Source organism: Salmo salar, chromosome 17, assembly GCF_965601325.2.
Source record: "Salmo salar chromosome 17, fSalSal1, whole genome shotgun sequence".
In the NCBI taxonomy this organism is placed as follows: Eukaryota; Metazoa; Chordata; class Actinopteri; order Salmoniformes; family Salmonidae; genus Salmo; species Salmo salar.
The window spans coordinates 4,296,058-4,310,845 of record NC_138307.1 but is presented as its reverse complement, the minus strand read 5'-3'; the positions used below and the strand labels follow the sequence as shown (position 1 = coordinate 4,310,845).

At 45.2% G+C, this 14,788-nt stretch overlaps 1 protein-coding gene across 3 annotated transcripts in view; it reads right to left on the bottom strand.

The window, feature by feature from the left end:
- pard3ba (par-3 family cell polarity regulator beta a) overlaps positions 1–14,788 on the bottom strand; it is a 189,249-nt gene that overhangs the window by 88,978 nt on the left and 85,483 nt on the right. For all 3 annotated transcript variants that reach the window (XM_014151297.3, XM_014151298.3, XM_014151299.3), the window contains 4 exons: positions 11,347–11,486; positions 10,851–10,979; positions 3,831–4,016; positions 231–422 (listed from right to left, as the gene is read on the bottom strand). In XM_014151297.3, coding sequence (XP_014006772.3) covers positions 231–422; positions 3,831–4,016; positions 10,851–10,979; positions 11,347–11,486 — 647 coding nt within the window. The remainder of the gene's footprint in view (positions 1–230; positions 423–3,830; positions 4,017–10,850; positions 10,980–11,346; positions 11,487–14,788) is intronic.

Here is a 14,788-nt window from a genome sequence, read left to right as displayed (position 1 = left end):
TGTGTGCTGCTCTGTACCTCGCTGTGAGCTGCGCCTTGCGTGTGTTCGTGTATGTTACCGAGTGTTTGACTACGCAAGTTCCCTTGCGTTGTGTACCTGCGTGCATCACTAAGTGTATAGCTTTGAGCTGACCCCTGCATATATCTGTGCCTGTATCGGAGACCCCTCGGGTCAGAGGCTCGCCGGCGAAGTAGTGAACCGCGGTGATCGTTGTCCCGTTCGTAGCGTACCTGGGCGTTGGTGTTGTGGGCGGAGCCAGATGAGGGGGCGGGGCGGAGGAGCACCAATTGGATGGTGCCGCGGGCATTGCCCTCCCAGGACATGGAGTGGCGTAGGGTCTCCATGGCGACGTGGTTGGAGCGGCCGAGCAGCGCCTCGCCGTTCACCGCAATCAGCTGGTCGTTGACCCGCAGGCGGCCATCCTGGAGAGGAAAGTCGGTGGGAAATGGTGGAGGTGGGGGAGAGCAGTGAGAGAGAAAGAGAGGGGTAGGAACAATGATAGAGGGAGATAAAGAGGCATGGAGAGATTAAGAAGGAGAGAGAGACAAGGAGGTGGAGAGAGAGGGAGATAATTTGTATATAGCAGCTACTACAGACCAAGACACACCTGTAGATCTGAGAGAGAGAGAGTGAGGGAGAGACAGAAACTGAAACACAGAGACATGGCCAGAGGTACTAAAGAATCCTTAGTGCCACCAGCTCCATCACGCCATTATTCACCACTGACCCCTGACCTCAGTCATTAAGCAGCCCCCGCCAGGCCCTGACCTCTCACACCGCCAATAACCTTCTGGTCCTACCACACACACACACTTCCCAAGACACACACACCACGTACGGGCAAGCAGAAGCACACACACACACTTACACACACACTTACAAACACACACACACACACACACACACACACACACACACACACACAGAGAGAATCACACATGTGTGCGAGCAAGCACACATGCACAAACACACCTGAAAAGACAAGCAAAAACACACGTTTGTTTCACAATACTTGTGGGGTTAAACAATTGAATCCCATTTAAAATCCTATTTCTCCTAACCCCTAAACCTAACCCTAAACCTAACCTTAACACTAAACCTAACCGTAATTGTAACCCTAAAGTTAAATAAAGGTTAAATAAAAAAATATATGTATAAATAAATAAACCTAACCCTCTTTCCTTGTGGGGACCAGCAAAATGTCCCCACTTCTGGTCCCCACAAGGATACTGACTTCTACATGACTTCTGGTCCCCACAAGCATAGTAACCCCCACCCCCACCTCCACCTCCACACTGTCAGAATTGGGTTAGGTCCCAGTTTCAGTGTGAGGCTGTGGCTTCTCCTCCCCTGGCTGCCTGTAGAGAGACTATGACAGCCAGAGAGAGAGACCCTCCCTCCCTGCACACGCTCATTAGCTAGCCTCTTTAGAGTTTTTAATTAGCATTCCCACACACAGCGCAGGGAGGGAGCCTGCGACAACAGGCAACACTCACAGGCAACACACAAGAAGAGAGAGAGGCACACGCACATACACACCTCGGCCCCCCACACATACACACTTTCAATTTATGCTAAAATATCTCAACTTTCTCTCGTGCCAAGTTTGCCTTTTTTATCTCTCTCGGTCTCTCAATCTTCCCTTTTCCCTGTTTATTGTTTTTGAAAAAAGGGTTGGAGTGAAACACTTTGAGAAGGCAACCAGAAGAGGAGATGGAAGATAGAGGGAGTGGTGGCCAAGCTGTCATGGTCAAAACATAAAATTGGAAGAGGTCTGTCCATGATAGGGCAATGCACTGCCTTTTTGACATGTCAATCAACCAGACAGGTCCTACAGGCCCTAGTTCAGTCGCACCAGGATTACTGTCCAGATGTGTGGAGGAACATACAGTACCAGTCAAAAGTTTGGACACACCTACTCATTCAAGGGTTTCTTTATTTTTACTATTTTTTACATTGTAGAATAATAGCGAAGACATCAAAACTATGAAATAACACATATGGGATCATGTAAGTAACCAAAAAGGGTTAAACAAATCAAAATATATGTTAAATGAGATTCTCCAAATTTGCCGTGATGACAGCTTTGCACAGTCTTAGCATTCTCTCAACCAGCTTCATGAGGTAGTCACCTGGAATGCATTTCAATTAACAGGTGTGCCTTGTTAAAAGTTCCTTTGTGGAATTTATTTTCTTCTGCATTTGAGCCAATCAGTTATGACAAGGTAGGGGTGGTATACAGAAGATAGCCCTATTCGGTAAAAGACCAAGTCCATATTATGGCAAGAACAGCTCAAATAAGCAAAGAGAAACAACAGTCCATCATTGCTTTAAGACATGAAGGTCAGTCAATACAGAACATTTCAAGAACTTCAACGTTTTTTCAAGTGCAGTCGCAAAAACCATCAAGCGCTATGATGAAACTGGCTCTCATGAAGACCGCCACGAAAGGAGGACCCAGAGTTATCTCTGCTGCAGAGGATACGTTCATTAGAGTTCACCCAATTGAGATGGGAAAAGCAGCCAACAAGTGCACAGCATATGTGGGAATTCCTTCAAGACTTTTTGATAACCATTCCTCATGAAGCTGGTTGAGAGAATGTCAAGAGTGTGCAAAGCTGTCATCAATGCAAAGGGTGGCTACTTTAAAGAAACTAAAATAAAAATATTTGTATTTATTTGTTTAACCCTTTTCTGGTTAGTACATGATTCCATGCATGTTATTTCATAGTTTTTATGTCTTCACTATTATTATACAATGTATAAATAAAGAAAATCCTTTGACTGAGTAGGTGTGTCCAAACTTTTGAGTGGGACTGTAGGTAAATCGCATTTGGTCCAGAACAAAGCAGCACATATCACGCCTTGATGTACACGGAGGGCAAGTGTCAGTAACATGCAAAGTTAAGGAGAGATTGACAGCATCACTATTGGTCTTGGTGCGAGGTATTGATGTGTTGAAGGTAGCGAACTGTCTGTTCAACCAGTTGGCACACAGTTCGGAAACTCATCGGTACAACACAAGACATGCAACCAGAGGTCTCTTCACATTCCCCAGGTCCAGAACAGAGGCTGGGAAAAACACAGTATTAAATAGAGCCATGACTATGTGGAACTCTCTGCCACACCAGGTAACTCAAGCTAGCAATTAAACCAGATTTAAAAAAACATCTAAAATAATACCTTACTGCACAAAGGGGACTGTGAAATAGGGATCCTCATAAATACCAAATACCTCAGAAAAGAGTTCATAAGTCCAGTTTGAGGCTTCCATCGAAGCTTGGATGTACTAGTATCGCTTAAGTACCTCATCACCCTGTTCCAGTGCAGACCTTATTTACACAGGGACACCTGTGGAAAAGGATGGGAACCAGGGGAGTTCAGAGAGTATCTATCCACTCCAAGTGTCACTACAGTGATGGAGTGTGCCCTTCAGTGGGAGATGCTAGAAAGGGCCCCTACTCCGATCCACAAAAGTCTGAGCACACTGCCAGAGGGACGAGGTCAATAGGGTCACCAGGGGTCAGAGGTCAGGGGAACTGAAACAGATGTGGGCTTCAGACTGGGCAGGACTGCTGAGTGTTGTGGTTTACAGAGTAAAGAGAAACAGATGGCACAGAGAGAGCGGAAGAAAGAAGGAAAGAGACAGTAGAAAGGGAACCAGGGTGGAGATAGAGAGAGAGACAGAACAAGATAGAGAGCAAGCTGAGCGAGAGTTGGAAAGAGGAAAAGACAGACAACAGAGAAAGGGAGACAGACTGAGAGAACGGAAACAGTGAGATAGAAAAAAGATGGAAGCAACATCAAATAGTTCATTCCTGCTCCTGTACCTTGTAGGCGGCCCCTCCATGAATGATGGACTTGATGAAGATGCCCAGGTCCTCGCCCTTCTCCCGGGACTTGTTGCCCTTGAGGCTGATGCCCAGGCCGGCCGAGCCCGTGTCGTTCAGGGGCACCTCGAACATCAGCTGCTCCCGCCCATCCTCCAACACCAGGGGACTTGCCTCCTCCCCTTTCTGAAAGAGGGATAGAGAAGGATGAAGAGGAGGACAGAGAGAGAGATTCTTTTGATATTGAAACAAGCATAGTGCAGTCAATAAAAACTCAAAAATACAATGCTGAGAGTGAAATAGACAGACACAGAAAGAGAAACACCTCATCAATGTGAGAACTCATCGAATGAGGATGACGGAGAGAGAGAGAGCGGGAAAAGAGGACGAAATAAAGAAGGTGATAAGGGGTTTGGGAGAGGTTGAGGGAGAAAGAGAAACAAAAACAAATGAAGAGGGATATTTGCATTATGGATCCAAGGTGGTGAAAAACAGGGGAGGGGAGGAAGAATTAAAAAAGAGGGAGAAGATGATGGGAAGCAAGAAGGAGCAGGTGGTGAGAAAGAGAGAACGAGGGAGACAGAGGCAACTCCATTTGAACATGAAAGGCACAGACAGAGCGCGTGCCATTTCAAAAGGAAACATAATAACCTTTTTATACATCCTTCTTGAGAGCGATGGAGGGAGGGCGACAGGGGGATCATTTAAAAGTAATAACCCATCCCTGGAGATACCCACTCTGCCATTCACTCGCGCTCCCTCTTTTCTCTCCCCTCTTTCCTCCTACTCTTAACGTGAACAAAATGACCCGGTGGTACGGGGAGCGAGAATTGGCTACCAAATGAAAGAAAGGGAAGACAAAGAAATGGAGACAAAAGAAAAATGTCTGTCATTATGACAGAGCGGTGAGAAAGAAAGTGGTGCTGGGGTTTTGTCACCAGGGAAACAGGCCTGTAAAGAGGTGCTTTGAGGCTCTTTCACGTCACCAGGCCTATTTTCCTGTGAGGAGGAGAGCGAACAACGCAGGTGAGGAAAAATACTGTGTGTACTGTATATGTTTACATTTGTTAACAATAACTGTGTGTGTTTTAAACTAAGGGACACAGAGTGTGTATGTGACGTGTCTGATTGATTTTTTTCACAGCTGCCCAATTTACAATCAAAAAGCTCATTGAGCTGCTTTCCTTCATTCCTTATGTTATTGGAAGCAGATTTATTTTGAACCTCCCAGGTTGCCATACAATATGGCCAGAGCTCTAGCGACAGAGGCAGGAAAGAGCAGCTCAGTGTAGCTTTACTGGCTTCTCATTATAATCCCACTGGTGTTGGGTGACATGCACCTGAGTCCTGAGGATGCCCTTGTTTAGCCAACAGAACAGCCCCACTGTTCTCCCCCCTGGGTCCTCAGCCTACCCCCTCAACCCTCTCTTTTCCTGAGTAGAGCCCCTAGGCAAATGGGAAGTCTAGTCTGGGCCTCCCTCTCATGGAGCGCCATCACCTCAAGCTATTGTGGAAACTCCATTGTACACTGAGTAGTAAAGATGGGAAGCTTTCATTCTGAATGCAGCGCCGTTGAGTCTGTATTCAACGGAGTCAGTGAGACGCAAGGATCCAGCAATCCAGCTCAGACGAGACACTTTGACAGTTGACGTGACAGATGGACAGGTCTCTTTGGGCATCTCTATCCCTGACACACATCCATAAGGGAGAGGAAGGGAAGAGGAGAGGTGGAATCTAAAGAGACGTAACAGCTGCAGGATATTCCATTGTCAGCGTGAGGGGATAGAAATTCCAGCAGCACTTTGCAACTAAAGAAGCGTTACATTTTTTGATGAATGTCTTTGGTTTGATCTGTTGATGCAAAGAGCTGTCTTATTGGGTCACTGTGTGGTGGAGTTCAAAACACACACACATCAGATATGTCCACCGTTCTTAAGGGACTAAACCACATTTATACAGCCAACTAAATCTCCCGGTGTGAGACACACACCCCTGGTGGTCCACACACACACATAAATAATCCCCCCCCCCCCACTAATATCCCATAATACCTTCCTTAGGGGCAGAGCCAAACCCTTCCATTCCTGAGCCCTGTGGCTCCACTGGCGCACAACACGCCTCATTGTCTCTCCTCGAGTGCTTGTTAACAGGCTTTAAGAGGAGGGGAGACCACCCCTGATCAGAGGAACGAGGAAGACAAAAGGAACTTTTCTACCCATGGGGAAGAAGAAGAGGTGGGGGTGTAAGGAGACCGATTAATACACACTCCTTTGTCAGCCGGGCTTCTGAATAGACGCTTTCAAAGATGCAGATTAGAGACGAGAGCGACATTCAATTAAGATGAGATATCTCTCGCCACCGCTTGATCGGAGACGGACGAAGTCTGCCAATTATGGGAAGTAATGTTGGGTTCTTCTGTTCTCTGTACCTGTGCCTCAGTAGTGGGAGGAGAGAAAGCCAAATTGCTGATGTTTGGGATAATGGTGTGTGTGTACACGCATGTGTGTGTTTGTCAGCTTGAGTGGTTAGCTACAACGGATCCAGGACACAACCATCCTGGTGCCAATCCAACAATGAGAAAAGAAGTGCAGAGTGGAGTGGAGAAGAGAGGGGGCGCTGACAGGTCTATGCATGATGGGTATGCAGATGTATTAAGTGACCGCCACGCTGAACTTGTCTGAAGACGGATGGATGGACAGAAAGACAATTGGAGCATTGGACCACTTTTAAAGGCGAGTCGGGACTGATTGATCTACAAAATCACCTTGCATCACAAATAACTACTCAATATTATTTGTAAAATCAGTCAGTCAGTCTCAATTTATCCATGATAGATCACGGTTTTAATTCTCTGAAACACGACCAAACATACAGGTCTGGCTAGCTGCAAGGCCACTACGCTTTCTGTCTCATGACCACACTTCCAGGTTAGCCTTGTGTGACGTGACCCCTTGATCCTGCCCAGGGCACATCCAACCATCTCCCCAACCATAAATCCACATCACATCCAATCCAATCCGAGGGACAAACTAAACACTGACAATCAAGTCCAGATCAGGTTTTATCATCAAGTTTCTCTTGAAAAGCGAGGATCACACCTAAATATAGTCCCAGGCTTCACTTTCGGGACCCGCTCGCTACTTCTTATTGTCTAAGTAACCGGAGTCACGTTCTGCACATGTATAAATTGAACACAGTTTGAGATTTGACTGACTATTCCCTAACAATATTAATGAGTAAGTATCAGTAATTTCGATGGCAGTATACCCTGAGTGTACAAAACATTAAGAACCCCTCCCCCTTTTTGCCCTCAGAAGGGCCTGAATTTGCCAGGGATTCGTCATGTTAACTCCAGTTCTTTTCACAGCTGTGTCAAGTTGGCTGGATGTCCTTTGAGTGGTGGACCATTCTTGATACCGACGGGAAACTGTTGAGCGTGAAAAACCCACCAGCGTTGCAGTTTTTGGCACCTACAACCATACATAAAAATCCTTCTTTAACCTGTCTCATCCCCTTCATCTATACTGAGTGAAGTGGATTTAACAAGTGACGTCAATAAGGGATCATAGCTTTCAACTGGATTCACATGGTCAGTCTAGGTCATGGAAAGAACAGGTGTTCTTAATGTTTTGTACACTCAGTGTACCGTATGTAGGTTAAATAATGACATCATCCTAAACATAAGCCTGGAAAATGTCACATGGAAACATCAGTAGGAACTGCATCACCGTTTTAAGGTCCGAGGATATGGCCATTAACCCCTTCCAACAGCACAGTGGGAGTCATTCTGTCTCTGTGTGAATGACAGGATATCCAGCTATCAATCCATCGCTCACTACACCATGTTATTCTGCTGAAGAGCTGCATGTCAACAACTATGTTCAACACCTCACAGAGGAAGACAGGGCAGTTAACAAAGTGTGTTCTCCTCCACAAGGAACAGAGGGACGCTTTTCTGAGGGTATGTGTGGGTTGGTTCTTCTATCCTTGAGAGGACCTAAAATCCCCAAAAAGTCCCCACAAGGATAGTAAAACAAGGAAAATTCCCCCCTCGTGGGGAAATTTCACACGTCACCATGAGGACAAAGGCTATTTTAAAATTAGGGGTTAGAATTAAGATTACAATTACGGTTAGGGTAAGGGGTTAGTGGTTAGGTTTAAGAGTTAGGTTGAGTTTTAGGGTTTAGGCTACAGGTTTAGGTTAGGGTTATGGTAAGGGTTAGGTTAAGGGAAAAAAGGATTTTGAATGAAAATTCATTTTATGTCCCCACAAGGATAGAATAACATAACGTGCATGTAAGCTATGCCCTCTTGTTGCTGACAAGCCCAGAGGTGAAATATATTAGTTTTCCACAAACTGCTAAAAGCTCATGGGAAAATATATGTTGCCATCAAAACACAATGTGTGTGTGTGCTCGGACACCACACACACACACAAAACCGGAGATCGCAGTCCTTTCATACAAGTAAGGGTGGATAGGACATTTGATGACAATAGTGTGAGTTGTAATGTAGTTGAGTCTAACTGGCATTTTAAAGTCTTCACACAAATGCGTGGGCAATCTCATCATTTGGTCTTTTCATATTTTAATCTTGGGCTCATAGAAGAAGCCATTCTCCTGTGGTCCACACACACACGCACCAGGTTTTCTGTTAGCCAGTAAATGGCGGCTTTCGGTCTATAAAAAAAAAATATATATATATTGTTCTCCCGAGTGAACAAAACTTGGTGTCAATACAGCCCTGGGTTCGATCCCAGGCTGTGTGACAGCCGGCCGTGACCGGGAGACCCATGAGGCGTCGCACAATTGGCCCAGCGTCGTCCGAGTTAAGGGGAGAGTTTGGCCGGCGGGGATTTCCTTGTCCCATCACGCTCTAGCAACTCCTTGTGGCACCAACTCCAGGCACCTGCAAGCGGACTTTGGTTCCCAGTTGGACGGTGTTTCCTCCGACACATTGCTGCGTCTGGCTTCCGGGTTAAGCGAGCAGTGTGTCAAGAAGCAGGGCGGCTTGACAGGGTCGTGTTTCAGAGGACACATGGCTCTCAACCTTCGCCTCTACCGAGTCCGTAGGGCAGTTGCAGCGATGGGACAAGACTAACTGCCAATTGGATATCACGAAATTGGGGAGAAAAGGGGGTAAAAGTACAAAAATATATTTGTTGCCGGCCAAATTGTCTGTGAGAAAAAAACTAAAATTATGCAAAATAATGCTTTTTATTCATTGATGGAAATACCAATGGATGTGCTACAACTATAGACTTCATAGGCTAACAAATCCTCAAGCTGCTTGGAAATTAGTGGCAGGTATGTGTGTTTCTATTTTTACTCACGCATAAGACGCAAGGTCCTCATAAGGGACTTCAGCTAAGGTGTACCCTGACTGGGCAAAATTGGCAAAGATTGTGTTGATTGTCCTTGTTTCCAGTGTGCCCGTTGAGAGGGGATTCTTTCTCCAAAACAGAGTAAATACGGCCTCAAGATTGCGCCTTCTTGTGGATAAAGTACGAAGGCTGATGGGCATCGCAAGCTGCTCATGGACAGTTTCGACTTCCCAACAGCAGAGGTTCTGTTGGGGTGGGGGACATACCATGGATCATTTAGATATTTGATTTAGAAATTTTAGGTCCCCTTTAGGTATGTATTCTTTTATTTGTTTTGGCCTTCACTACTATAGCCCATAGAAACATATGCACACACACACACAGCTATACTTGGCCCCTGGGAGATGCTAACCCAATTACATTAGAATGGGTCGGGGAGGATTTTTAAATTTTCATAAACATGTATTCAGGCCCGGTGTCATGTTCTGAGGCTAAAGAGATGGGTCTTTGTGTTGGGGGCTTTGTGAGTGCAGCTGCAGTATTAGGGTTGTGACTGAGGCATAATAAGGAGAGAAGACAAGTGTTATACATGTATGCATCAACTGTACAACAGACCACCATTTCATCTAAATGTGGAAGTTTAAGGTATTGGAATGAGTTGTGGTTGATTGTGTGTGCATGTGTGTGCGCGTGCCTGTCTGCATAAGTTCTGTGTGTGAGCATTGCTGAACTTGAGTGAGTGTGAACATGTACATGAGCTTGAGGGACATCAAACTATCTTTGAGGAAGAGGCCTGCAGAGAAGATAAGGAGTTGATATTTAAGGGCCTCTAACTTCAACAGCCCAGATAAAGACAGTTCAAAAGAACAAGACAAAAGAGGAAATCAAGAAGCGGATGTTGTGGAAATGTAGGGTATTTTAATGAGGGCTAATGTGAGCACTGTGTGTGTGTGTGTGCTCGTGTGTGTGTGTGTGTGTGTGTGTGTGTGTGTGTGTGTGTGCTCATGTGTGTTTATGTGTGTGTGTGCACGTGTTTCCATGTGAATATGCATCGTTCACTACAAAGCGTCAGAGTTGTCCCTCCTGAATGCTTTGAAGTTGAGGAAATTGAATAATGTGAATAATCACAGGAGTAGTGAGTGGCACACAAGGACAGAGCGCTGTTTCCGGAGAGGACCAACACACACACGCTGCTATGGGGTACCACCTGGGAAGCTGACGGGCAGCTTATTTAGATAAAGGGGGTAAAAACACACCACTCAGCAAGGAGTCAGAGAGGTCTCTGGCCACATCCAAACGGTCACTTAACACCCGTGTGTGTCGACACGCGCCACTTCCTGTGAGGCCGCAGGGATGCGTGTGTGACTTCCTGTCAGCCTCTGAGTCAACAAACCCAGATAAGGGCAGGAAGAGGAATGGGGCGCTGGGTACGTGTGCTGGGCCTCAATGGGTGTGTGTGTGTGTGTCTGCGCTTGTTTGTAGGCGAGGGCATGCGTGCAGGGGGCAAAAGGGCAGTTCAAAGAGGTTGAACGCCCTTCAATAGTAATAGAAAGAGAAAGACGTTTTGAGGGGTAACAACATTTTTAAGACAAAGAGGGGAAAGGTGGAAATTCCTGGTAACCTATCTGCATCACAGATCATGCAGAGTCAAGAGCAATTGGAGGTGGCTAGAGAGAGATAAAGGTGGGTGCTCTCACCAGCTCTCTGGGTAGGAAGAGATCCTCTTGTCTGACCACCACCACAGAGACACACTCCCCCTGCTTGGTGCTGCGCAGCATGGCCACCAGCTCCTCCTGAGTTCGATCAGTCATGTCTACATCGTTCACCTACACACACATCACAGGAAACAGTTCAAATATGTACAGTATATACACAATGTGCTTCACAGTGCATAAATACATAGAATACATACTTCCACCTAGATATTTAAAAAAGTTTAATGACCACCTTCCAGAAACAAAATACAACTAGTTTAATCAGCCACAGACGGCACTGTTTTAATACTTGAAAAAGTGCTTCCTTCCTCCATTCCATGAAGCAATCACTGATGATTAGAAATGAATGGACCATTGAATGCCATGTGGTGGAAGACAAGTTCACCTATCGAATCATGCCGAATCAGTCATTACTTCAAGGATGGCAGGAAGGAAGGATGCACTTTCAAGGAATTCAAAGGTTAAATGACTGTTTCACCTCCAGGATGCGGTCGCCAGGCTGCAGGCGGCCATCTTTGATGGCGGCGCCCCGGGGTAGGATGTTCTTGATTAGGATGGGCCCCGGGCCATGGACCGTTGAGTCCCGGGTCACCACGGTGAAACCCAGCCCCTCAGTACCTGGAGAGCGAGAGAGGGGCGGGTCGGAGGGGAGGGGAGAGAGAAACAGGGAGTGAAAGAGAAATATATACGATAGAGGGACAGAGAGAGAGGGAAAGAAAGAGAATGAAGGAGAGAGGAAAAGAGATTAAAAAACAAGAGAGAGATAGAGTGGGGGACAGAGGGATTTTATCAGTTATCCTGATAGTCTTTGCTATACTATCTTTCCCATCCTTGATTAGATTGATTAGGATCCCCATTGGGGTCTTACTGGGGTCCAACAAAACGAAAAAGAGACTTTTCAAAATACTTTACAATTTACATACATTTAAAAACATTAACATGTAGTGTGTGTGTGCGCGCATCTATCAGTTCCACATATGTCAGTACATACACACAACAAGTAGGTGACATGGTGAGGGGCGTTGTGAGGTGTTGCTTTATTTGTTTTTTAAAACCAGGTTTGCTGTTCACTTGCGCTATATGGAGATGGATGGAAGTTCCATGGAATAATGGCTCTGTATAATACTGTATGTTTCCTTGAATTTGTTCTGGATCTGGGGACAGTGAAAAGACCCCTGGTGGCATATCTGGTGGGGTAAGTGTATGTGTCAGTGCTGTGTGTAGACTATGCATTGAATTTTGAATTTCCAACACATTGTTTCTTATAAAAACAAGAAGTGCTTTCCTCAACTCTTAGCCAAGAGAGACTGGCATGCATAGTATTAATATTAGCCCTCTGATTATAATGAAGAACAAGACGTGCTGCTTTGTTCTGGGCCAACTGCAGCTTAACTAGAGAGGTGTTAGAATACTCATACTAACCACACTTTGGTCATAGTATGGATATAGTTAGTATGCAAAAGTTCCCGGATGTCGTACAAAATTCGAAGCCCCCTATCCACATCAATGAGACAGTAGTGGAGAAGGTGGAAAGTTAAGTTCCTCGGCGTAGACATCACGGACAAACAAATGGTCCATCCACACAGACAGCGTGGTGAAGAAGGCGCAGCAGCGCCTCTTCAACCTCAGGAGGCTGAAGAAATTTGGCTTGTCACCAAAAACACTCAAACTTTTACAGATGCACAATCGAGAGCATCCTGTCGGGCTGTATCACCGCCTGGTACGGCAACTGCTCCGCCCACAACCGTAAGGCTCTCCAGAGGGTAGTGAGGTCTGCACAACGCAGCACCGGGGGAAAACTACCTGCCCTCCAGGACACCTACACCACCCAATGGCACAGGAAGGCCAAAAAGATCATCAAGGACACTGCCTGTTCACCCCGCTATCATCCAGAAGGCGAGGTCAGTACAGGTGCATCAAAGCGGGGACAGAGAGACTGAAAACAGCTTCTATCTCAAGGCCATCAGACTGTTAAACAGCCATCACTAACATTGAGTGGCTGCTGCCAACATACTGACTCAACAACAGACACTTTAATAATGGAAAAATGTATGTAATAAATGTATCACTAGCCACTTTAAACAACGGCACTTTATATAATGTTTACATACCCTACATTACTCATCTCATATGTATATACTGTACTCTATACCATCTACTGCATCTTGCCTATGCCATTCGGCCACCACTCATTCATATATTTTTATGTACATATTCTTATTCATTCCTTTACACTTGTGTGTGTATATAAGGTAGTTGTTGTGAAATTATTAGGTTAGACTACTTGTTAGATATTACTGCATGGTCGGAATTAGAAGCACAAGCATTTCGCTACACTCGCATTAACATCTGCTAACCATGTGTATGTGAGAAATAAAACTAGATTTGATAAATATGAAATATACATGCAGAGGAAACTATTACCGTACTTTAGGGCCCATAATGCAATTCTTCAGGAAATGGGCGTGTCTTCACATCGTTTTCAGATTTGAAGTAAATGGTGGTAAATATGCAGCCGAAGTACGAGAGCGGATACAAATGCATTGCTTTAACTAATTATGACAAATGTTAAGAAAATGTTGAGCAATGTAATAAAGTAATGACTTTTCACATAAGTTACTTTACACGTTGTGTTGGCTGACAATTTGTTAGCAACGCTGTCCTTACGAACCACATATCATTACAGCAGTATGTTCGCAAAATACCTAACGTTAGTTGGCTGCTTATACACCAAACTTGCCAGTATATTAACTATAGGCTAAGTAACTACCCACCCAATGTTTATTGACCTGATTATTCCCGTCATTCTTAGCGTAGCTAAATGGTATAGTCGTTGTAGTTCTCAATGGACATTTGGGTGCGTTCGTAAATTCGCTCTGGCTATCTACTCCGATTTCACAGCACTCTCGTCTGAGTGTACCAGAGCGCAGAATAATGAATTTACAAGCGCTCAACACCGGTTGAATATGGCTGTGTCAGTAAATCTCGTCAAAAAAAAAGCGCAATTACATTTCTGCCAGCATCACAGTTACAGTCACAATGCTCTGGATAACATGAAAACTGTCTAACCAGCTCTGCTAGGGTGAGTAAAATGGTCAGAGTGGTCTCATTTGTGTCTGGAAGTAACTAGCAAACTAGTCAACATGAGCATGGGTGCTTGACTGCCGTTGTAAGGCCAGAACGCTCCAATCAACCCTAATACTCCGCCTGAGCGTCCAGAGTGCACTCCGAGTGTGAAACACTCTGAATTTACAAGTGCACTCTGGCAATCCAGATTGAATTTAAGAGCACACCCAAATTCGTAAAATGTCTAACTAGTAATTTGTTATGCTAACTAGCTAGCAAGAGGTTGCATAGCAACAGCACCAACTTCCGCTAGACAGGTGAAGAGCAAGTACGCTCAACTGACAAGTTACTGTTCGTTTACAGTATACTAAAATGAACTAATAGTACACTGCTCAAAAAAATATAGGGAACACTTAAACAACACATCCTAGATCTGAATGAAAGAAATAATCTTATTAAATACTTTTTTCTTTACATAGTTGAATGTACTGACAACAAAATCACACAAAAATAATCAATGGAAATCCAATTTATCAACCCATGGATGTCTGGATTTGGAGTCACACTCAAAATTAAAGTGGAAAACCACACTACAGGCTGATCCAACTTAGATGTAATGTCCTTAAAACAAGTCAAAATGAGGCTCAGTAGTGTGTGTGGCCTCCCTACAACGCCTGGGCATGCTCCTGATGAGGTGGCGGATGGTCTCCTGAGGGATCTCCTCCCAGACTTGGACTAAAGCATCCGCCAACTCCTGGACAGTCTGTGGTGCAACGTGGCGTTAGTGGATGGAGCGAGACATGATGTCCCAGATGTGCTCAATTGGATTCAGGTCTGGGGAACGGGCGGGCCAG